The sequence below is a fragment of the Oryzias melastigma genome, linkage group LG7, assembly GCF_002922805.2.
Source record: "Oryzias melastigma strain HK-1 linkage group LG7, ASM292280v2, whole genome shotgun sequence".
NCBI lineage: Eukaryota > Metazoa > Chordata > Actinopteri > Beloniformes > Adrianichthyidae > Oryzias > Oryzias melastigma.
Window position 1 is genome coordinate 16789478 of NC_050518.1, and position 24058 is coordinate 16813535.

The window sequence follows — 24058 nt, forward strand, 5'->3', positions numbered from 1 at the left end:
TCCCTTGTGGGTGGATAAGGTCAGTCTGCAGGTGAAAATTGGGCAGATCTGCATTCAAGTGGCCCGCACGGAGTATAAAAATTGTAGATCACTTGGTGAGCTCGAAGGACAAAATGTTCATGCAGGTTTTTTCTATGGGCGTGCTGCGGGTGATAGGTCATAGTAGATAACATATAAGGTAAAGTATGGGGTAAGCAGGTGAAATGAAAACACGTCATACAGATTATTTTATTTTTTTCAGGCTTCCAGTACTCTGCATACTGCGCATGGGTTCGAACAGCCTGTTAGTTATGTTTAAGAGATAGTTGTGTACCCGTTGCACATTTCGTCCTTTCAGGCTGACTGCTAGAAATGAAGAAATTTGACAAACAGTGTAATTTGAAAGGGCATCCCACGGGCACTTAAGTATCCAATGCATTCTCATCCCCAACTTGCCACATATTTACGTTTGGTTAAGGACCCCACTTTTTGACGTGCTGGCTGTTCGTAAAATCAAGGGTACGCAACCCTTAGAACCTGGTACCGGACGCGGATTAGTCCTCTGTCCATCCAGTACTGGCACTCAAACCTGGCTCCGGACGCGATACCAGACGTGGTATCTGACCCAAACAGGTACCAGACACTTTACCGGACCAGAACTGGAGTATACCAGACCTGAATGATATACCGGGCTAGGATACCAGTAATGGGTCCCAGTATTGAACTGATTCTGGTTCATGGCACAGAGGTGGTACCCGACCCAAACAGGTACCAGATGTGGTATTGGACCCTAACCAGTACCAGATTGGGACAACCAAAAATTACATAACCAAATGTCAATATGTGACAAGTTGGGAGGGAGAATGAATTTGAAGTATCGAAGTAACTTGTGTGTGCAGCATTTGCATGCAGACAGGACGTAGCTTGTGTCCTGACTAAAGTGCACTATACAACAGCATCATCCATCTGTATTAAGTGCATGCAACTTATATTGTTCTCACCAATGTATTATTCTACCACACGCACAACAACAGTACATTCCATTTTCATGACGTCCCTCAAGGTGGCCGCACGAGCCTCAAGAGAACTGCAAGACACACCTGTGCTCCTCTCAAGATGCAGCCACACCTGTGTATGACCCTCCATGGGCTCGGACAACCGCAAAACCTGCACCACCGGTGCAGTTTCAGCCCCCTGTTTGTGTGCATGTGATTAATGTATTAGGTAGTTAGCATTCTCAGATGCTGCCACTATGTTGGACAATATGCTGTTTTCCTAACCAGAACACACACACCACAACACTACTCACACAAGCAAATAAATGACCCATTTGTGTTTAACAAATGTTAAATGCAGTTCAGCATTTTCTGATCTGCACAATTATGTCATTACATTAGTCAAATTAAAGCAATTTCATAGAGATTCTTTCATCCTCGACATGCTCATAATAGTCATGCATTTTTGTGAATCAGCCATCATTTGTTGGTGTTTGTCTTCAGTTCTGTTCTAAAACTGCTGTTTTAACAAGCATTGATATAAAAATATTATATATTGTAACTAATGAAAGCTACACAACTATGAGCTGCCGGTGACGGTGTGTCTGTGCTAGTGTAGCATTTCCAGTGTAGTGTGAGTTTTTAGAGGAAGTACTTATTACTTTATGCTCTCCCAGGGCCAGACCAGTGTTAATGCATCTTCTTCTTTAAGTCTATTTTTCCCCTCCCCTCTGTTTTTCAGCTGACTCTGAGCTTTGCCAATCTTATTTGCCTTTTGATCCAGATCAATCTCCGTCTTATCTACAGCTCTAGAATCATAAACATTTCATAAGCTCCACCTTGACACCAGCAGATTCAGAGCGCCGGTTTGGTATAATATGCCGACAGCAGTTAGTTGATGCTGGACTCGACTCGGTCTAAAAAAAAATAATAATAACAATAAACACCAGCATATTTTACAACTGTTAAACCACTGAGAGGCAATCAAACATCTTTACATATATATTCATATTTTGTATTATATCACTCGGTGATTGAGATGTATTATTCATGGGAAGCCTTCACCAAGACACCAACAACAATTTGAAGACAGTGTGTGTTTAACAGCTTCATGTATTAGGCTCTCCTCTGGTTGATTAACACCCGTCCTTGCTGTGTTTTGCCTCACAAATGATTAGGTGTTATAAGAATCATGGCCTCCAAGGGAGATAATTTGACAATTTGAGATTTGAATGTCTTCTCGATTACCCTCGCGATTTAGGCACTTTCATAGGCGGCTCAAAATGTAGGTACTTGTAAAACTACCCACCTTAATGCATTTAAATAGCTGGATTTACTCTTGCACTCTTTTCCACCACCCTTCATCTGCATTCTTTACAAACCAGCAGGTTAAACTTTTACTCTTTGTGTGTGTGCTGGTTTCCACCAGTGGAGCAATCAGCAAAGTGCTGTGTCAGCACCTGTGTTTTAATGATTAATACCATATTGATAGTCTCAATTAATTTCCTGTTACACCACCAGAAGGCTGCTGTTGCTCAGTCTCTGTCACGGCCTTGCACTTGCTATTTGGAAGCCTCCTTGTGGCAGCTGCCGGCTGCAGATAGGACGCCTCGCACTGGCTCGTTCCCGCAAATTCTACAGAAAGGGGCGAGCACATGTGCAATCGCACACTGCTATCTTGGAGACACACAGAGAAACTATTACACGCTCTTTGGCTCCTTACATTTCACACGCAGATAAACAAACAAAATGCAACTCTTTCCTTTTGTTGGATCATTTTAAGGGAGACTTGTCTGGTTTTAGTTACAGAGTTTAGCATTCGTCATAAGTTTCTGAAGACATCATGTTTCACCTCTTTCCAGATTTTTACAACTCATCGCTTTTTCTGTCATTTCAGCAGCTCACACCTCAGTGCTTTGCCTTTTTAACCTGATGTAATACAGAGCACTTCATTTATTGAAAGCCGAGTTTAGATTTTTTTATAGTCCCTTCCCCTCCCGCGTTACATGTTTGTAACAGTGTACTGGCTACTTGTTTATTCTGTCTGAGCCATGATTTGACAGCACATTCCCATGATCTTAACTATCCATGGACCTCAGATCAACTTACAGTCAACACTGCCCCTGTGGGGAGGCAAGGGAAATGCTGTTTGTCGATCAGATTGGCAGACCTTTGATGGCGCCTTTTTTTCCTGTGTCTCTTTTCATATCCAAATAAAACAGCCTCTTATCTTTGACCACTCTGTACTTCACCCCGTGAACCCTTATATCTCTTTCTAATATGTGCTGTTTATCTCAACCTCATTCTTTCATTCTGTCTCACTTGCAGCTGCAGTCTTTTTTTTTTTTTTTCATGTGGAACCAATATACACTATTGGTTGCTAAGAAACCGTTTGAGCTTTTTTTCCCCCTGGGGGCAGACGTTTGATTACCCATTTATATGGTGTGTGTGTGTGTGTGTCAGAGCTGGTGTGTGTTCTTCATAGAGAGGTCTTGCCAAGCTGAGTTCAGGGTCTGCTCCATTATTCAAACTAGTAATAATAACAAGCTTCTTAGCAGATTTGACGGAACAAACAACCGCAGCAGAACCGTTTTTATTACAAATTTTAATTATTTGTAAGGCTTTTAAAGCATTTTTGTGAGTATTGATCTCCATGTATGTTTTAACAGAAAGTGAAAGAATGAGTTGTCTCTCTCAGCCTTAAATGCTGTTGTTGTCGGTGGTGGCAACTGGTGTTGTCTATTGTTGATGAGCTGTTGGAGAGAAAGAGAGCAGCCAGGTTGGCCTGTCTTGCAGCTGGACACACTTCAGTCCTCCCTGTAAGTCCCTGTTTAAAAATGCACCATCACATCTCACTCTCCTGGCCGCCCCTGTGAAGTCCTGATTCACTCACAGGCACACGGGCAGAGGCACATAAATATTTTGCCTTGTCCATTGGCACGCGGACAAAGACAACACACACAAACAAATTAGAATCTGTGCTGGTATGAAAGGGAACGAGAACAGAAGATGGAGAGATGAGAGAGATGGCATTAGCTGTGGTTCTTCATCCAAATGAATTGCACTCTGCCCCAAGAGAAAAAGATGGAAATGAGAGAACAAGCATCTGGAAAAGACTCGGGTAGAGCCAGAGGTTGAAAGGTTATCGTGAGGCAGAACCAAAACAAAAACATGAAGGGAGAGTAGAGGAATGAATCCTTCCTGTATTTGAAAGGGCTCGGTAACTATCTTTTCTTCTTCTTACTCATCTGTGACTCTGGGTCACCTGCATGGCCGGTGAGTATCAGGATCAGTGCCACTGGCACTGTTGAGGTCATTATGGCAGTCGTATGAGCTCCTGATGTCCCTTTCTCAGCCCCTCTGGGCAGCCTGGCCTCTCACTTGGGACAACCACAACTAATGGAGAGGGTAGTGTGCTCTGTAAGGGCCTTAGGATGAATAAGTAGGCTGTAAACTGTGAGTTGACTTGTGGCAGCTAAAGGGCCTTCAATGCTTGACTGCCCGGCTTACCGCCTGACTTACTGCCTGCCTGTTTGGCATCCAAAATGCTCCTCCATATTCAGGGACTGAATACTGGCCTTTTGCACTCGCATTGTAATGCATGCAGACGCTTGGCACAGCAACAGATGAACTCCACCTTTAAAAATGGTGCACCGCACAAATACATTTCAAAGTTGGGAGGAGCCATGCTCAAAAATAGCGAAGCACTCTCTCATGCTAACTCTCAGACACGTAGAATTGCAAAACGCACTCATACATTAACACAGTCGCACACACAGCACATGCTCACACATACACACGTTGACTTGCATTCCCCCACACAGAGTGAAGCAGTTCTGCCCCTCTAAGCTGAGTTATTTAAAGCCCCACTCTCAACTCCATCGGAGTGATTATGTGCTACTGAATTAAACATCACAGGCCTCAGCCCCTGGCTTCCTCTGAAACAAGCTCAAACATGCTGGCCTCTTCCTGTTCCTCAAAAGTTCCGAGTTATGCCTTTCATATTTCACAGCCTCTACACGAGGTAGTGGAGGTAAAGAGGGTGGAGTAAGAATCTTGCCTGAATCAGAATCTCTGGTTGTGGCTCTTGTTTTCCATCCTTCATGCAGCTCTTGGATTGGAACAGTTTAGGTGAAACAGATTAAAAGAAAATTGTTCACAAACTGCTTCTAGGGCTGTGACATATCGTGATGCACTACTTTGCACAATGAAAAGGTCTAAAATCGTCATCAAGAGGTTACACATTTATAAGATAGCTGCTAGAACAGTTTTGTATGGCGGCTTAGTTCCTTTAAGAGGAGATGCTTCTTAGATAGTGTCGATGTGGAATGGTAAACCAGGTCAAGCGAACCATAATAGGAGAAAACGCACTGCAATTGTCGCAGCTAAATTAGTTTTATCGCTTGAAGTAAACAGTTGTGAATACATGGTGGGAGGAAGCACAGGCTGTGGGTGGTGAAAATCTTAGAAGTCAAGACATCATTCAAACGCGTACCACTTTAGACGAGACTGTTTGAAAAGCTGAACACAAGGTAGAACAGATCATGTGGGGGGAAAAAGTTTTTTCATCACTATATGGAGAATATTACAACCAAACTCCCAGTAGCTTTTCCTGTGAGTCAGAAACACCTAACCGGTCAAATTACACAACCTAATATCAGCTTGACCATATCAAAAAACATTCAAAGTTGCAGTATTATTGCTTTAGCACAAACTTCCATCCATAAAACTGTCAACATTAGTGCAAGTGCTAGGAGTTACTTAACTCGCAGCTCTTGAAGAGCTCAGCAGGTGTGCGTAACCACAGACGGGGAGGTGAACGCTGTTAAAGCTCTAATTAAGTAGATCAGACGGGTGTGCTTTAAACAGCACACATTGATAAAAAACCATTGTGTTGTTAACTTTAATGAAGAAATTGCAATGATCTCCTGAAAAAACTAATAAGAGAAGAAAAACGATGACTTCAATCAGGCTAATTTCTCCTCAGCTTGATGTCAGGAAACGTTGCACATTATTTTAACTTATTGGTATAATATGTTGAAAGTGTTCAAACAGGACTTGAAAATGCAATAGATAAACTACTGCCTGCAAGCAAGAATAAGCCTGACATGCTTTGTCTCAAACCTTAAAATAAGATATTGTTTTTGTACTTTACTTTGGCCATATAACACCTAATTGCCTCTTTTGGATTGACACCCGCCTTGGGTATATTTTTTTGCGTGGCATAAAAACTGTGTTGCATTGGAGGAGAACAGGGTGCAGCAGAGTATAAAGTCTATCACTTAAGTTGAGTATTGACTCCAGACACCCAAATTAGGATGTTTTTTTAAAGTGCGAACATTTAAACAAAGAGCTTGTCACAGACTTCCCGGAGAGACACAGGATCAAACAGGGGTTTGCTCTGCCTCCTCAACAGGAGTTGTGGGTTTTTTGTTGTCTTTTTCAGGCTGGTTTGAGATTTTTTTTTTTTACCTCAGTGTGTGTGTGTGTGATGCTGTGTTTGTGAGCTCATGCACTGCGTGTGCTTCTGTGTGCCGGCACGAGGCAAAGCACCAGCCAACCACCCCCACGTTCCGAAACACACCCTTTGGCAATGAGTGATAAAGGTTCCAAACAAAGCAAGAAGTCTTGTGACTCGCGGAGGTGAACTTGCAGCACCACAGAGGCAGTTGACCTTGAAATAAGCAGTGGTGTTTGGGGACAGGCGAGGGAGGGCAGTGTTTAAGAGTGCAACCTCAGTGCCAGAGGCCAAGAGGCTGCCTAATGACTGGCACGCCATGCTATCCATCACAGTGCCACTGCCAGGGCACCTGCCCCCGCAAACCCACGTGCACAAGGCTTTAATCACCCGTGCAACCTTTTCGGTGTGTACAAGATGTGCAACACATAGATCCAATGCAAAGGTGCTTTCATAGGAAGATAAAACCACAGAGACATGCAAAAAGATGCACACAGTGAATTGTAATATGCATTCCTCACTCGAGCAGCATGAATATGCAGCCGGTGCACTCAGACTCACAGCTCATTGCACTTATTGTGCGTGCATACTGATGAACGTACACAAACTAACGTGCAGAAATCTGCCTCTAGACGCTCATTCACATGCTATTTATATTTGAATGTGGGCAGACTGAAACGCAAACAAAAAAACATACACCGCCATGCATTTATCACCCTCTTCATTTACGACTTCCCGCGAATGTTTGCACCAAAAACAATTGTCTGCTCCAGCTTTCATCATATTTTTCATTGATATGAATGTCCCCAAAGCCTGCTCGTTCAATTCTCCTATGAAGAACTGCTTTATTTCGTCCCTGCTTTTCTGATTTTCCCCCCATTTCTTTGTCAGAATTGAGGTGGAAAGTCAGCCTCTCCTCATACCTGGGACCCTGTCTGCTCTGTACTGAAGAGATTTGAAGCCCCCACTCTACAAAATGGGTTATTTTATCACTGTGGAACAAGGTTTCCCCCTGCACGCTCTGGCTCATCCATGTTTGAAGTGGCATCCCCTCTCAATTAAGATCCTTTCATGTTAATGGTGTTCTTATCACTTCTGTGCACAAGTTACGAGGCCGGTTATGTCAGAGAAAAACCACAGAGCCAAGCTGCCTGAATGACTGTGTAAGTCTCTTTTTTTACAGATTTCCGTCTTAAGTTCTGTCTCTGGTTTGCTTTCCATATCGTTAATGAGCTATGGTTGGCTATTAGGGTTACAGTAACATGGAAGAGGGGAGTGGCAGATCTGTGGTAGGGTCACAGAGGGCTTAATGAGAGTGTGGACACACCGGCAAAGCTCTCATAGTAGATTTTTCCGATTGCTGTGGTTCGTGCTGAAGTCTCATTTAGTCATATCTTTTCAGCTCAGCACGTGGGCTCACTGTCACAGATTCAACACAAAGTAGAAGGTCACTGTATCCATCCCTACCAACATCTGACGAGTCCTTGTCTTTAGCTTCATTAGCCCCATTGTTCGTCTTCCTCTCCCTCCTCGTCTTTTGGAGTAGAACAGGGTGTTATGACTTCAGGACGAGCCAGGCAGTCACTGAGAGATCGTAGGAGCACGGGCTGCCTTAAAATGCGTGGGTGCCAGAGAAACCTGTTGCCAGGCTACAACAGCACCTTTATCCTTCGGTTGCGATGGCGATGTCTTGCATATGCCTGTGTGTTCAAACGTGCAAAGCGTTCGCACACCAGCTTTGTCCTAGAGGTCTTGTGCATTTTGCAACAAACTGAATTTCTGAAAATCACACATGTGCACACATGCCATGTATGTTTGTGAATTTTGTAGTATTTGTAGGCAAGAAGGGTGAACAGAGGGGCAGCATGGCGCTAGACCACCCACTCAGCAAGCCTTCCGCCCCCGTGGCTGACTCCCCAAGACTCTGCTAGTAATTAGCTCAACATCCATCCATCTGTTCAAGGGAGGCGCAGCAAACATTAACACAACACAGCAACATCAAAACGCTGGCAAGAGACGAGCCTGCATGATAATTCATCCTCTAATACATGTGAATAGTTGGCACACTTGTCCATGTGCATCTAAAAACAAGCAAAACTGATACAAACATTTAGAAATATAATTTTGGCACTTGTAAGAACCTGAGGATGTAGTCAACTTCATTTTTAATCAATCAGCTAAAGTATTTCTTTTTTGCAACTTGGTCTGATGCCTTTAGTTTGGCCTCCTTCTGTAATTTCATCTAAATTTACAATTACTTGATGCTATCGGAAGCAGCGCTGTTTGGATAGGCTTGATATTGTCACTGAGGAATCGGAAATAAAACAAGAAGCCTCTAAAATCATTGCACACCTGAAAATTCTATCCCAGTCCTCCCCAGCAATGTGGAAATGAGGCTGGAAGGCTGCCCTGAGACCCGCATGGGAAATGAGAGAAAAAACAACCAAAAGACTACATTACACAATTAATCAATAAGTTAATGAGATCTCATTTTCTCTGAAAAAGACCATCCAGGCAAAAAGTTCCCCCTCAGCCTTTTCCCTCCTCTCTGAACAAACTCCTGATATTACACAGTGGAAAAAGAAAGCAGCCAGCAGGAAATTAAATTAAATTACCATCCTGATAGATTTATGTGGCGCTTTACATTTTCATTGTGTTGTTTTCCCTCTCTGAGTGGAGGTAAGCCTGAGCTGGGAGAAAACTGTTAAATATGTTGTAAAGTAGAAAGAGAAAAGGAAGTAAAACAGGACTGGGGAAGGGGAGTGAAAAGTTCTGGTCGTTGTTTGCCTCTGGCTCCCTCCTCTGTTGACAACAGATAACAGAATTGTAGAACATGGCGACACACAAAAAACAGTCTTTTTCAAGGAAAAACTTCAAGATTGCCACATGGCCAGGTATTTACACCAAGTGTGTGTAAAAAGTTAGAGAAACCAGTGGGAGTTGAATGGAGGAGTCTTCAAACCTACATGCGCAACTGTTCCTAGTGAGCCATTGTGTGTCTCATAACTATATGCTCTGTCTGTTAACACTATGCTAATGAGTTTGTCCTTCCTCAATCTGTTTCTGTGCATGTGTCTGCGCGCTCCCACTCCCACCTGCACTCGCGCATCTCCGTGCATTCATGTGCGCTCATAATTGAATGAAGCTGTCTACATTCAGCGCTCTCATTCCAAGCAAAGATTGAGGGCATCTCTTGGCTATTGACACAGCTGGTGATGCCATCTGGGGGCAACACAAACTGCCGGTGCCTTCTCCATCTAAACAAGGCGTCAGTCATCCGATGTCTGTTGCGCTGACAGGAACGCAGTGAGATAAAGTTACTGCAATGTCCATCTAAAGTTTGTGGTTGAAGGCGCGGCGAGAGGTCATCTGTCTTCCGGAGGACGCCTGACACCGATGACGCAGATTGTTTTGTATACCTGTGATGTTTATTGTAGCATTTGCGGATCTGCATACTGAAAACTACACCCGTTTGATGTAACGAAGTAGTGAAGATGGGGAGAGGGGGGGGTGTACGTTCAGATTAATGGTTCACATTGAGAGGGAGCACGGGTCTACAGTAGCAGCACCTTGATTTATTTGCCACTTAGCACTGATGAAGCTTCCTACTGCAGTCACGCACACGTGTTGTCACGGCATTTTTCTCAATCAGTGTCGAAGTTTGTTTGTCTGTTCTCGCATCTTGTTTAGACGTTTGGTTTTAGCTGCTTCTAAGCTACTTGAGCACAAACATTTTGGGATTCACTCTCTCCAAAGCAGCAAAAACACGAACAAGCTGAAGTTTTACCTACAAGATGTGAAACAAAACTTTACTCTGAGAGGTCAGTGTGGGCGTGACAGGCTTTTTGCTTCAGTTTTTGCCAATTCTATATTTTTTGTTGGTTGTTAAGATTGGAATAGGAGCATTTTATAATAAAAAAAATCCTGCACAACTTATCTTTTAATTCTCCCTATTATTAATAAGCTGTCATTTTAGAGAATTTGCAAAGGTAACCCAGTGGCAATCTACATTCAGTAAATTGTTGAGTTTTGACTTGGTAAATGCAGGCTGAGCTAATGGAGGGCATCGTCTCACTGTGTGGGAGGATTTGACAAAATGCCATAAGTGTGTTACACGAGCACACGTTGTAATTAACACAAACGCACATAGTGGCACCCAAGTAAATGAGCCCACCAAACCAATCACACACACATTTGAAGATGCAGAGATACAGACAGTCATATAATGAGCGAGATTATTGCTGCGTTCTGATCCCAGATTTGTTCAGCTGCTTGGCTGTGTTTATTGTTGCGCTCTCTCCTCTTGTTCTCCTGTGCGTGAGAGTGACCATGCAGCAATTTTGCTTCATTCATAAAACCTTGCTATCTTTTTTCCACTATGAAGCACTCGTGTGTGAGTGCCACAGCGTGTGACAACAGCTCTTCCTGTTCCTGAAGTGATTCATCCTATCGTCTCTCCTCACCCTCTCCGTGCTCCGTTTTCTCTGCAGAACCCCGATATCGTCCTCGTCCACTATTTGAATGTCCCAGCCATCGAGGATTGTGGGAAACCATGCGGGCCAATACTGTGCTCCATCAATACCGACAAGAAAGAATGGGCCAAGTGGACCAAGGAGGAGCTGATTGGCCAGCTCAAGCCAATGTGTGAGTATTTAAAGCACCAGCTAACCAAATCTTGGATGTTTCACGTAGTTTTATCCCTCACATTTGCTCCTTGCATTTTTAACTAAAGTCTCATAGAAGCATACTACAGGTCTACATTATGGTAGGCTTTCTAGGATGGAGATTTAGCTCCTCCACCCACATTGTAGAGAGCCCACACTTCATTCTAGAGTGCATCTCTTTCCAGTATTCCTACAATGTTTTATCTCCTCTTCCCGGAGCTTCCTGCCTCTCTTGGGCAAAGTTCAGCTCTTCCCCTTGACCTCTGACACCATTCTGGGCTGAGTGCGAGTGCAGCTCCCTTTTGTCTGGACCATAGAGGCCGTTGAGGCAGAGGAGGGCAGCGAGCTGGTTATTGATTCATGTTAGCGCATGAGAGCCGGAATATTTGACTCACCTGAAATCCCCATACCTCCACTTCCCTTCGCTGGCTCTTTTCTGTCTCCATCTTTCCCAAATAGACAATTTGCTGTTGTTATTAGCTTTAATAACTTTTATCTAGGTGGACTGCGGGTTTTTATAAGCATCTTTGGGCAAAGACTTAAAAAAAGGTTTTTATTTGATGATAACTGCTAAAAGGGGACATTAAAAGTCTTTTAGAGAGCTGTTACAATGGCTTTAACAACCACAGAGTGTGGCTGACAGGAGCTAGCATAGCTGAATCTGATGGCCAATTATTAGTGATGTGGCCAGGTGAAGAAAAAAGTGTCAGCAACTTTGCAAACACACACACAAATGCTAGCCGCATACTTAACAAGCAGTCAAAGCCATCATCACCAAAATGTAGGCTACATCTTTCCCCTCATCAGAGCATTAGTTTTAGGACATTTGAACATGAAGCATCACCTCGGGGCGGCCGCTGAGCAACAAAAGCCTACTGTATTCATTACATCTGTGGGCTTAATGTAAAAATCAAGCACCATTTGCAGTAATGTGTGAAGTCATTAACTGTGGTAGTTGTTGGGACAAAAAGGGTGAGTGTGTGATGCCTTCTAGCTGCCATGCAACATGAGGGGGCTACATAAAGAGCAAGTATTCCCTCTCCTGCTTTCTATCTTTGCTTTCTGTCTTTCTTCTCCTGTATTTTCTTTTTTTTTCCTTTCTCCTGGTGTATTAAGAACATTGGTGAAGAGTGGTGGAGCAACATTGTCCTCTAGTGGTTCTGAGAAAAAACAACATTTACCAATAGAGTTAAAGTGTTTTAGCCAATGATTCTTAACCTGATCTTAAAACTCAAATCTGTGCTGACCATATTGTACGTGTTTATACATTCAGTTTTATCATTATTTTTCTATTTCACACGCATGCCTACATCGTACTTTTGACATGCCTATTAGGCTGTTTAGAAAGGTTGCCAACATATCCACTTTATTTTCTTATCCCCACTTTGCAGAACTGGTAAACCGTGTAGTTTAAGTTCTGAATATAAATTGCAACTTTTCAAGAGAGTGCAATATTTTTCACATTGACACACAATGTGATCAGAAACTATTTTTGTATTCTGATAATGTTTCCCGAGTGTTTTTTTCTTTTTTCCCAACAAACCCCAGCTTTCATGTTCAATAGGCATTTTAACACAACACTGCCAACTTCTGCAAAGTAATTACCCTCTTTGATCTTTTCTTTTCCTTTTATGATTCCTTGTTTGATATTTCGCCGCACAAACCATTTAACACCTCTAATGTAGAAAAACAACAACAAAGGAAATTGTGGGGATTTCACGGATCACATCAAGTTATTCTGTCTCACGCTGATGAAAACCCCACATAAACTCACAGATGCTTCCATGTGTGCGTTCAACACGGTAGTTCAGCTCTGAAACATGACCTCACCTCATCTCGTCCTCTCTAACGGGTCGTGGCGTTTGTAGGATGGAGATGAAGCGAGGGGGCATCACTGATCGGGCACGCAACAGTTTCATAGTCATCTTGATTCTCTCTTTTCCCATAATGCAGTAAATCAGAGAATTAGAATTCCACAACTGTGTCCTTGGTGCAGTGACAGCATGGGCAGCTTTGAGAAACACTCAGATGGACAGGAGACTGGTTTCCAGGCCAGGAGAGAGCAGACCAGTTCAAGGCGGACAGCTGTGCTCCATTCCCCCACATTGTGCCAAGTTGAGCAGAGGCAGTCAGGTGCCTCACAGATCAGCTATGTTTGTCATTGGGGCAACATCATGCTGTTCATGCAATTATTAGAATTATCATGGGAGCCGGTTGCTGTTTGGCACCTCAGCTGCAGCTGCCTGAGATTAAAACCTAGCGGTGCTGCTCCTGTCATGTCCGCTTTAGAGTGGAAGCCTTGGTGAGAGGAGCAGACAGGCAGACACAGCGGTAACTGTAAATCAACCACCCAGAGCCTCCAGGGGCCCTGACATCATCTAGACATTTGTCTAGAAGAGGAAGGCTGCAGCGGTCTGGCATGAGGGATTAGTGCAGATAGGAGACAAGATTGTTTGGACAAATAGGCACGGCTCTGCTTGCTGGATGTAAGCTGTTGTTTTAAGCACTCACTTTTAGTTTGCTGGACTTTTCTGAGTCACTGCACCGTCCTGCAGCCTGCTCGCTGGCTTTGCCTCAAAACAGGATTCATGACAGCTTTTTTTTTTTTTTTTTCGTTCACCAGTTTTCTCATTATCTCTTTATTAGTAATGCTGGCATCATCTCACTTGTGTTGTTTGCGTTACGTCTGTCAGAAGGTTAATGGTGACTGAAGCTGCACCGTTTAGTGGAATCTCCAGACGCAAACAATTATTTGCGCAGTAATTAAATTGACATTAGATGAAACTTCCCTGTTCCACTCCCTGTCGCGTTTTTTTTTTTTTTCTTCATTGTAGATAAAAGGCTGAATAAATCTGACTTTGCTGCATCAACAGCAAGTTGTCTGGGGAGCGTATGATCTTGGCTTGATCACAGCAGCTCTACTGACGTCTGCTGGTGACCAGCCTGTAATCTGCAAGAGGATCTTAACGCTTTCAAGTTAGATCCTCATCACAGTCATCTAATTATGTTTCCCCTGCTTTTCTCGCCTCATTTTAACTAGCTGTATCTTTAATCTGCAGTGCGTTCAACCTTTTGCACTGTTTCCATTTTCTTTTATCTCAAGTGCAACAGACAGGCGCTAAGCAAATTCTTAGTGTTTTTCTTACAAGCTGTAAGCCTCACTCTCTTTATGGGGAGCATTCCTTTTTTCTATATATGACGCAAAAGAAGTACTAAAGTGAAAAGTACTTCAATTAAAGCTGGCTTGAGTTTGTTTGATATTCTAAGTATGCTTCTACACTGAAATACAACTTTTTTGCATTTGAAAGCCTAATACTTGTAGCTCTCAGTAGTCTTTCCTACTACCTTCAAACTATAAAAAACACCAGCTGTCTTATCAGAAGTGGGGCTCGCTTTGCATGTAAAACAACAGCAAAGAGTCGGGGATGCAAGCAAAGAGAGGGAAGTAAACTTTTTAGGGAAAAACTTGTTGTTGCTCAATGCTAATGTTTTTTCCCATGAGACTTCTCAGAATGTAACTGCAGTTCAGAATAATGAATGTAGAGGTCAAGCTTTCTGCCGACTTCACCGACACCCAGAGTAGCAACAAACGTTTTAACGTGGGAGGGAAAGAAGCACAACAGAGATGAGGAGGTGTAACAGGAGGTTTCATGAGGAGACGGTTCAGTCGATCCACATTTAATACTGATTTACTGTTCAAGGTCACAGAAGGGGTTGTTTCAAGGTTAGGTCAGGGTTACATGCTGAACTGGTTGAAAATGTGTTGTTAGTTAAAGAAATTTGGAGAAAGGAAAGTTTAAAAAGCTGAAGCAGGGAAGAGAAATCATGAGTTACATATACCCAAGCTCGAAGGAGTGATTTTTTTTTTTTTTTGAGGGAAGCAAAACATATTTTTTTTGTTTGTTTGTTTATTTTTTGTACTAACTTCGTAACAGCCCGCTGGCTGGTAGACAGCGATGGCAGTGGGTGGGGCTGGAGGTTGGCATGGCTGGTGGTCTGCTGAGCTGGCTGAAATCTCTGTCTCCTCCTCTCTCCTGGCAGTTCATGGCATCAAGTGGACTTGCAGCAATGGGAACAGCAGCTCTGGCTTCTCAGTGGAGCAGCTAGTGCAACAGATTCTGGACAGCCACCAAACTAAGCCACCTCCCCGGACTCACAACTGCCTCTGCACTGGTACCCTGGGTAAGGGCTAGGGGCTGGAACAGATTATCCCGTCAGGACAGAATAGACAATCTTAGAGAAAGAGAGAAAATGGGGATAAAGTCGTGTTTAGCAAGTGGCAGAAGTCCTTTTACAGGAACTTTATTTATGGTGAAACCATAGCAAGTGTAAAGCATCAAAGGCTTCAAGCTCTATGTTAGGGTCAGTTATTCTCTTGTGTTATGTTTCTTTTATCCGTAAGAATAAAAAGCCTTTAATAATGAAATAACTTGGGCTTAAGATTCACTTTATCAGAGGTTTTGTCCCAACTAAACTGCTGTTATCTTCATCTATTAATGAGCTGTCAGATTTGTGCTCTGTTGGCGTTTTAGTTTGGCACATTTTATAAGAACTGCTGTCCACACCAAAATATAATCAATGTGCACTTTGATGAGCTGAGAAAGACGGAAGCTAAACTTTACCCCATGTCAACAAAAAGATAGAAGCTCCAAGTTTACTTTTATAAATAGCTCATTAGTCAATAAAATAAGGAGTAATATGCATCGGGAAAAAAGGATCAACTCAAAGAATGGATCACAAAAAGTGACTTTTTTACTTAGCTTAAAAAAGTGTAAGAATAAATTATGTCTTAAGGTTTGGACAACATATATTTTGAAATAAATGAAAGTATAATTCATTAAAAAATAATTTTAGTGGTTCTTTATTAGTACAACAAAATATTTTTAAAAAATAAATGCATTTTGTATGTTCTTTTGGTGTTTTATTTTGAGATAAAACTTGTTAAAATGTTTGATTGCATTCCCAGCATGTTGTCCTTCAAATGAAAAAAAAAACATTCATTTTTTTACATGTATATTCCTACACAGAGCTGTTACTCACATAATAGAAAGCTGTAAACAATTACATTTTCATCATCTAACGTCTCTTTTTTTCAATTGCTGTTTTACATTTTAAGATTTTGCCATTATAGATATTTAAAATTCTATTGTAATAAATAGTATTACTTCCACTGTGAATATTTCATATTATTTACAGTTCTCTATTGTTTGGATCATATATATTATTTAATAAATTTGAGTTATTTACTTTATTAGAGTATCTTCTGTTCAGTTTATGTTTAAAAAAAATCTATTAAGCCAAAATAAACATTATATAATTCAAAATAAATACAAACATTTGCTAAATTGAGGAAATACAAGCTTAATCAGTATGATACTTCTTCAGTATTGTCTTACGTTGTTATTTCACTCTCTGTTTTTGGTTGCCTTTAATGTGCTGAAAAAATAAAAAAAAAGCTTCTGCGAGAGTTATTTGGATTAATAAATAAGCTTAATAATCCTCATAATTCCATTGACTTTGTGAAATTTATTATCCCTTATCCCACTAATTTATTCTTTTAGCTTAACATTTAAGATGTCACAACCCTTCCCCTTTCACCAATAAAATTTGCTGATTGCTTCATGTCAAAAATGCATTCATATTCTATCCTTTATACAGTATTACCACCTCCACTGACTTACCCACTTACTATCCCATATTCAACAACAACTGCAACTCTCTGTTTTTTGTTTTTTGTTTGCTCTCATGCAGGTGCTGGGAGCAGCGTACACCACAAATGTAACAGCGCCAAACACCGCATCATCTCCCCTAAAGTAGATGCCCGCTCTGGAGGCTACAGCAATGCACACTCTGAGGTCCAAAACAATGACGTGTCAGAGGGCAAGACCGAGCACAATGCCCATGGGGGCAGCAAAAGCTCTGGGAGTGGAGGTGGAGGGGGCAGCGCCAGGGAGAAACGCAACGGCAAAGTCCACAAGCCTGTCCTGCTGCATCAGAACAGCACAGAAGTGTCATCCACCAACCAGGTGGAGGTCCCCGACACCACGCAGAACTCCCCTGTCTCCATCAGCAGTGGCCTCAATAGTGATCCAGATATGGCCGACAGCCCTGTGGTGACAGGAATGAGCCACGTGGCCTCGGTGATGTCCAGCCTGTCCCAGAGCGTGTTCATGTCTGAGGTCCCTGGAGACCCTGTCTACAGCATGTCTCCTACTGGGGGTCCCAACACTCATCTGATGGGTCCCGATGCCGCTTCACAGGGCTTGGTGCTGTCTGTGAACCCTGATCGGCACAAATTTGCCTTCCCTGGTGGAGGAGGAGTGGGGGAACCCGGAACGACCACAGCAGGAAATAGCCTGTCCATGTTGTCCAGCGCTGGGGTGTCGGAGGAACTGGTGCTAAGCAGCAGTCTGGACTCTGGAACCATAAAGATCCCAGAGACTAGCATGAACTTTGACCCGGACTGCTTTCTAAACAATCCCAAACAAGGCCAGACCTATGGGGGCAGTGCAATGAAGACAGAGGGCAACTCCTCCTCAGCCTCTTCTGGAGGGAGCAGTAATACCAATGGCAACATGCAGCGCTCCCCCACCATGTCGGACAATGGCTACACTTTCAGCTCAGCTCTGGTGAAGAACATCAAGACAGAAGATACTTCCTTTGAGCAGCATCTGGCCAAAGAGAGTGGCTACCAAGTGGGTGGAGTAGTAAACTGTGGAAGTGGAGTCTCTGTGCCATCTGGTGGGACCTCAGGCCAGGGCAACCTCGGTTTAACTGCAGCCGGTTCTTTGCTTCCCTCTGGTGGGGGTCTCAGCCCCAGCACCACCTTGGAGCAAATGGACTTCAGTGCCATTGATGCCAAGCAAGACTACACATCTGGTGCTACCACAGTGAGCTACGGTCAGGCCCTGCCCAGTCCTCACATGCAACACCAAAACCGCTCACCCAGCTTCTTCCTCCAGGATGCTTCTCAAACCAGCCAGAATCAACAGGGGAGGCCCGGCATGGGACAGAAAACACACATGATGGAGCACAACTCCCACGACTCCGGAGCTTACATGGGGCTGCAGGTGGTAAAATCGGACTCTCCCGGCAGCAACGGACACCTTCATCACCACCATCAGGCTCATCAGGCCCAGCACAGAACCAACTGTAACGGAGGCTCACCCACAGAAGGACCAGGTCAGGCCGGGTCCCTGCAGCTGTTGCAGTACCAGGGCAGCTTTCCAGGACTGGGCACTGAGCATGAGGAGGTAGTTGGTTTAGAGCAGCCTGGCAGCGTGGGTTCAGGTCAAGCTGGAGCCTCAGAGAGCGGAGCTGAGAATCTGCTCAAGCCAACAGATCACATTCAAGCCTGTGGAGCTGGAAATGGAGAGGGAGGTGGAGCAGAGCACTACCTGCAACAAGCATCGGACAGTGGTGGGGTGGGGACAGGAAATGCCGGTGAAGGAGTAGCTATTCATAATGGAAATAACAACAGTGATGGCAGCAACCGCACCCAGCAGCAACAACAGCTCCAGCCTCTTCTCCAAGGCACAAGCATGGTCCAAGGACTGTATAATGCAGTAGGAACCCACCAAAGCTTGGGTGGAGCGGCCAGTAATGGAGGCGCAGGAGGAACGGGCATGGAGATCAGTCTGGACCATTTCGACATATCATTTGGAAACCAGTTCTCTGACCTGATCAATGACTTCATCTCAGTGGACGGCAGCGGAACTGCCATGTCGACTGCAGGTGCCCTGTACGCTCACCAGCTGGTCACGTCACACAGCTCAGAAAATCAGGGCACAGCAGGTGGACCCCCCCAGCAGGGCCAGGAGGATGGAGGGGCCAGAGGATCTGGCTACAGCCCCTCGGAGCTCTGCCTTCAACCCTGCTGCAGCCCCCAGTCTTTGGGAGGGGGGGCTGGGGCAGAAGGGAACACGGGAGAAGCAGGATCGCTGTCCTACATGAATGTTGCAGAGGTGGTTTCTGCAGCTGTTGCCCAGGGGGCTCTGGGGATGCTGCAGGCCACGGGGCGCCTCTTCATGGTCACTGACTACTCCCCTGAGTGGTCCTATCCTGAGGTGAGAAACTGCTCTCTTTTACATACATTTCTCTTTGTGAAGTATTTAGGTTTGTGCTCCAAAAAGTATATATTTGCAACATTTCTGCTTTTTCTTTTGCCCTGTCAAAGAAAAAAATATTATTTGAAATTGAAATAAATATAGAAAGAATATGTCATTCATGGATTGCACCATAAATTGGTTTATTTCAAGCAATCAAAACAATAAAATAAAGAAGGCAAACAAAAGAAGTGTATGTGCAAACACAGACATGTAAAACTTGGAATAATTAGAAATTAATTAATAAAAAAATATTTCGAAAATACATACACACTCATATTTTTATAGGCCATTTAAAAAATAGAATATCATAGAAAAGTGCATTTATTTCCATAATTCCAGTCAAAAAATGTAACTTTGACAGACTATAGATTCAGGGCCTAGTGTTTAATTGATTATAAGTATTTGTTCAATTATGTTTACAAAAACTGGGGCTCATAAAACCCACAAAACAAGTTTTAAAAAATTAGAATACTTTGGAGAAATCTGGCCAAATTCTGCATTCAAAAAAATAGAAAATCTCCATTTATTTCTCTGTTTTTACAAAAAGATAAAGACAGAGATTATGATCACATCAAATAAAAAAAAAGTATTTTCAGTCCATCTTCAATGCTTTTATAGTATGGGCAGGGTCCAGGAAATCTGCATCTCCATCCAGATTCTCAGCAGAAGGAATTATGAAGTCCTCTAAAACATTCTACTAGACTCGTGTATTTTGGGTTGTAGAAAGCAGAGTTTAGCAACACCAGTGCTGGACATTAGAGTGTAAATTATGACTGTGGAGATTTCACACTGAATCTCCAGTAGCTTGGGTTCTGCTCCTCACCAGTCTTCCTCCAAACCCCTGGACCTTGATTCCCAAATTAAATGAAAAACACTCTTTATTTTCATCAGAAAGCAGGACCGTAGACCACTGGCCAACAGTCCAGCCTTTCTTCTCCTTCGTTTCCTCCTTTGACCCATGCTCAGTAGTGGTTTGACCCTAATAACCCAACAGTTGTAGTCCATCTCCTGAATGCATCTGAATGTGGAGTTTTTTTAATCTGTTCCTCCACCTCATTCCATTCAATCGGGGTGTCTTCAGGACTTCTTCTCCTTTTGATAATCTGCTAAAGCCCACAGCCGTTTCTTTTTTATGGTGCTTTTTCTTTTGCCACATTTTGCCCTTCCATTAGATGTTCCATTTATCTGTTTGGACTCAGCGCTCTGTGAACAGCCAGCCTCCGTTTGTGACTTACCCAGACAATGAAGGAGATCAGGATGGTCTAATATAGTTGTCAGATCTGAAGTCGTCCCCATATTTAACCAAACTGAACCAATTTAATGACATCTGAGGAACCTGTGCAGCTGCTTTGAGTTTAGTAAATGCTCAGTTGGTGAAATTCCGTTTAAAACATTCATGTCCTTCAGAATTTTAGCAGATTTCTCCATAGTATTTTTACTTTTTGAAATTTTGTTGTGGGTTTTGTGAGCTGGAACTCCAATGTATGTAAAAATGAGAAAATTCATATTTTAAATCAATTAAGCCCTGAATCTATATTCTATGAAAGTTTAATTACACAATGAATCCATTAAATCTCTTGTTTGTCAAATGCAATTTGATTTCCTGCTTGAAAGGAGTGAGAGGATGTTAATTACACAATCCCTCCTCCATTAAATCATCAGTAGTTTTGTGTTTGTGTAAAGAGTCTGGTAAAAAATAAAAACGGAGGTCTGTCAAATGAAATGCTATTTAAATTTTATTCCCATGGAGCATCAATTTTTGGAAAAAAAACTGTAAATCAAAATACCAGCCAAAAGGGATTCTGTGAGCTTAATTGCATGTTATCCCCCTCTTTCCTCCAAACCATCTGTCACTCTCTTCTTAATGATCTAAAAAAATATGTTTGCGTCTGCTAAAAATAGAGATTCGGCATTAATGGAACCTATTCAGTTTTGGTTTTTGCCAACAAAAAATGTAATTCATCTGAAAAAAAAGTTGTTTTTTCCTGTTGCAAACTTAATTTTACTTATTCATTAATGTTAAAGCAAACTGACACCTCTAAAAAAATGGTTTAAAACTACCTCTATTTGTTTTTTTAATATAAATATATATAATATGTTAACTCTTTCATCTGTTTTCAGCAAAATTTACATTTTGCTAAAGCCTAGTTCTGTTCTTTCAATTATTTTTGCTTAATTTTATTTTTTTTATCTTGTCTTAGCTTTTTTGTTACTTGTAAGTATTCTGTAGTTTAGTAAAATCTTTGATAAACAAATACATTATTGACAACAAGTTCAAAGATGACTTCACTCCTCCGGTTTCATACAGAGAATAACTCTTCAATGATCATTGATGATTTAAAATACACTTGAGTGCAAAAATAAACATACTAATTTGCATCGTGATGAAGCCAAAATATAATTGAAAAACTGTCAAAATGTCATGCTGATATTTTTCGTTATAATAAAGTTTTGTTTGGTTTAGCTTTTCTAAAATAAAGAACTGTAAATATACTGTAATCGTTTAAAACATTGAAACAAACAAGTTCCTCATATAGCACAAACAAAGGTTAGAATTGAGGCTTCTTTGAACAAATGTCCGAAGTTTCATCGTTGGTTTAAAAATTTAACTAAATAATTGCAAAACAGGATAGAATAGTTTCCTTTTTCTTTTTAAAGTTGTTATGAATTATGCTAATATTTTACCCTTCATATTTAAAGATATAAAAAATATATGAAGTGTGCAAGTTATAAAAAATATGAAAGATATAAAAATATATGAAATACCACTTTTGGTGCTGTCATGGGATTCATTTTTTCTGTGTAATTAATTAATCATGACCTGTAACTAATTAATCAAATTAATATATTTTTAATCAAATCTAATATTTGCTTTGAAGAGCCTTACTTTGAGATATTTTTTTTAAATTCACAGGCTTCTGGCACAGTAAAAAATAGATCAAAATAAAACAAAAAAGTGGCTTGTTGGAGTTTTCCTAACATAACAGACTTCCTGGCTACTTTTACTTTTACACCACTAGGGGGTATTTTTCCATCTTGAACAATTTATAAATAAATAAATAATAATAAATAATTGATTTATATTCCTACGATCCAACCAGGGGCCCATTTCAAGAAGCAGGTTTAACAAATTCAGAGTTCAATCCTGAACTCAGAGTTCACTAACTCAAAGTTCGCAAACTCAGAGTTTTCGGTTTAAGAACAGCTGAGAAAAGATGATTCAATCAACTCTGAGTCGTTGGGCTCATAATCACAACCATAAAAAGCCCTTAGCAATGGAGTAAAGACATTACAATTCACTATGGCAACAGGAAACACAATGAGAGGGTCATACTTTACGGTGACAGAAAATGATGTACTCCTACAAGTATATGCGACTACGAGCACATTTTCCACTAAAAGAGCAACACAGCTGCAGCGGCAAAACACAGAGAGTTAGCGTGGGAGAAAATAGCTGCCAGAGTTAATGTGTGTGTCTACATTTTACTGTATTTTCCAAACTATAAGTCACATCAGAGTATAAGTCGCAGGAGCCAAAAAATGCATAATGAAGAAGGAAAAAAAACATATATAAGTCGCTCCGGAGTATGAGTCGCACTTTTATGGGAAAAGTACAACATTTAAGAACAAATTCAACAAGGCTGATGTAACTTTGCATTTGACACTGAATGCGATTCAAGTGTCAAAGTTCGCTGCCTCTTTTGACGTGCGTTGAATTTAAAGCTCAATATTGGTCCAAAAATGTGTTCATAAACTAGATGCTCCCATTGCGTGTGGAGAAGCTATCTTTTAGCCTCATCGCTACATGATGGAGGCTTTGACTGTATTTTTCAGTTAAAATACACACAAGATACGGATGATGTTGAGAGGTTAAGTTGTTTATTTTAAAGAGCTCTACAAAAGCATCTATAATCATCTCTCCATTCTGGGTTCAGGACAGCAGTTTTTTTTTCTTTTCCTTACGCTGATCGTTACGTTCTAGCCTGCAGGAGCTGCATCTGAATGACTGTTTTTAGCTGCTCTTCTGTCTGTTTGTAACCCAGTTTGATGGCTTGCTGTCTCGCAAGGAGAGAAAAATAAAAAACAGTAATAATAATGTCTTGATGCAAATAAGAAAAACATCATTACGTCCATGAGGAGAATGATTAGATTCTCAGCAACGATTGTTTCTAAAAAAATGTTCCTTATAATCCGGAAAATACGGTAATCATTTCAGTACTGGATAAGTAAAAAACAATGTCAGAAATGTAATTTTGTCACTTGTTAAGTAAGGAATGGTTTTTGATCTGTTAAAAATTTAACGAGTTTTTTGTAACCTCACCCCACACACACACGAATATCAAAAAAGGAACACTGTACCTGCCTGGAAGCTGACTGAGATATGTTAAAATAAGTACTTATTTGATTTTTAATTCTCAAGAATTAAACAATATTCACTGAAAAGTTTTTTTTTAGCATAATAAAACACGTCCATGACTAGAACTCAAACCCCGACCTTTTCACTGGAAGGCAGCCACACTAACAACTGCACTAACATTTGAAATGGGCCCCATAGCACGATAGATACTTTGACAGGCATCTCCAGTGATTAAGGTTTTTAAATAGAGGAGAAAAAAACTCTGTATTATTAATAACGAGACCCGGTATTGCTCAATTAAAAATGAATTGGGAAACGCCAGGCAATCGACTTGTGTCCTCAAACTCCTCTCCCGACGTAAATGACATTCCCTCCGGATTAATCCAGACTCCTGGTTTACGGAATCCTCTATAAATGGGTACGCAGTTTTGGTTTCAGAGTGGTGGAAACGTGCAGTCTTAAGAGTGCATGTTCTCAACATTTTAATAAGGAAGTCC

At 41.7% G+C, this 24058-nt stretch overlaps 1 protein-coding gene across 12 annotated transcripts in view; it reads left to right on the plus strand.

The window, feature by feature from the left end:
* The window catches only part of camta1a (calmodulin binding transcription activator 1a), a 326262-nt gene that overhangs the window by 279431 nt on the left and 22773 nt on the right, over nt 1-24058 (plus strand). For 11 of the 12 annotated variants that reach the window (XR_004948200.1, XR_004948201.1, XM_024292513.2 and 8 more), the window contains 3 exons: nt 10923-11076; nt 15138-15278; nt 16848-19162. Coding sequence is in view for 10 of the 12 variants with exons in the window: in XM_024292513.2 (XP_024148281.1) it covers nt 10923-11076; nt 15138-15278; nt 16848-19162 (2610 nt within the window). In the remaining 2 variants the exon portion in view is untranslated. The remainder of the gene's footprint in view (nt 1-10922; nt 11077-15137; nt 15279-16847; nt 19163-24058) is intronic. The other variant, XM_024292516.2, reaches the window with a different exon arrangement.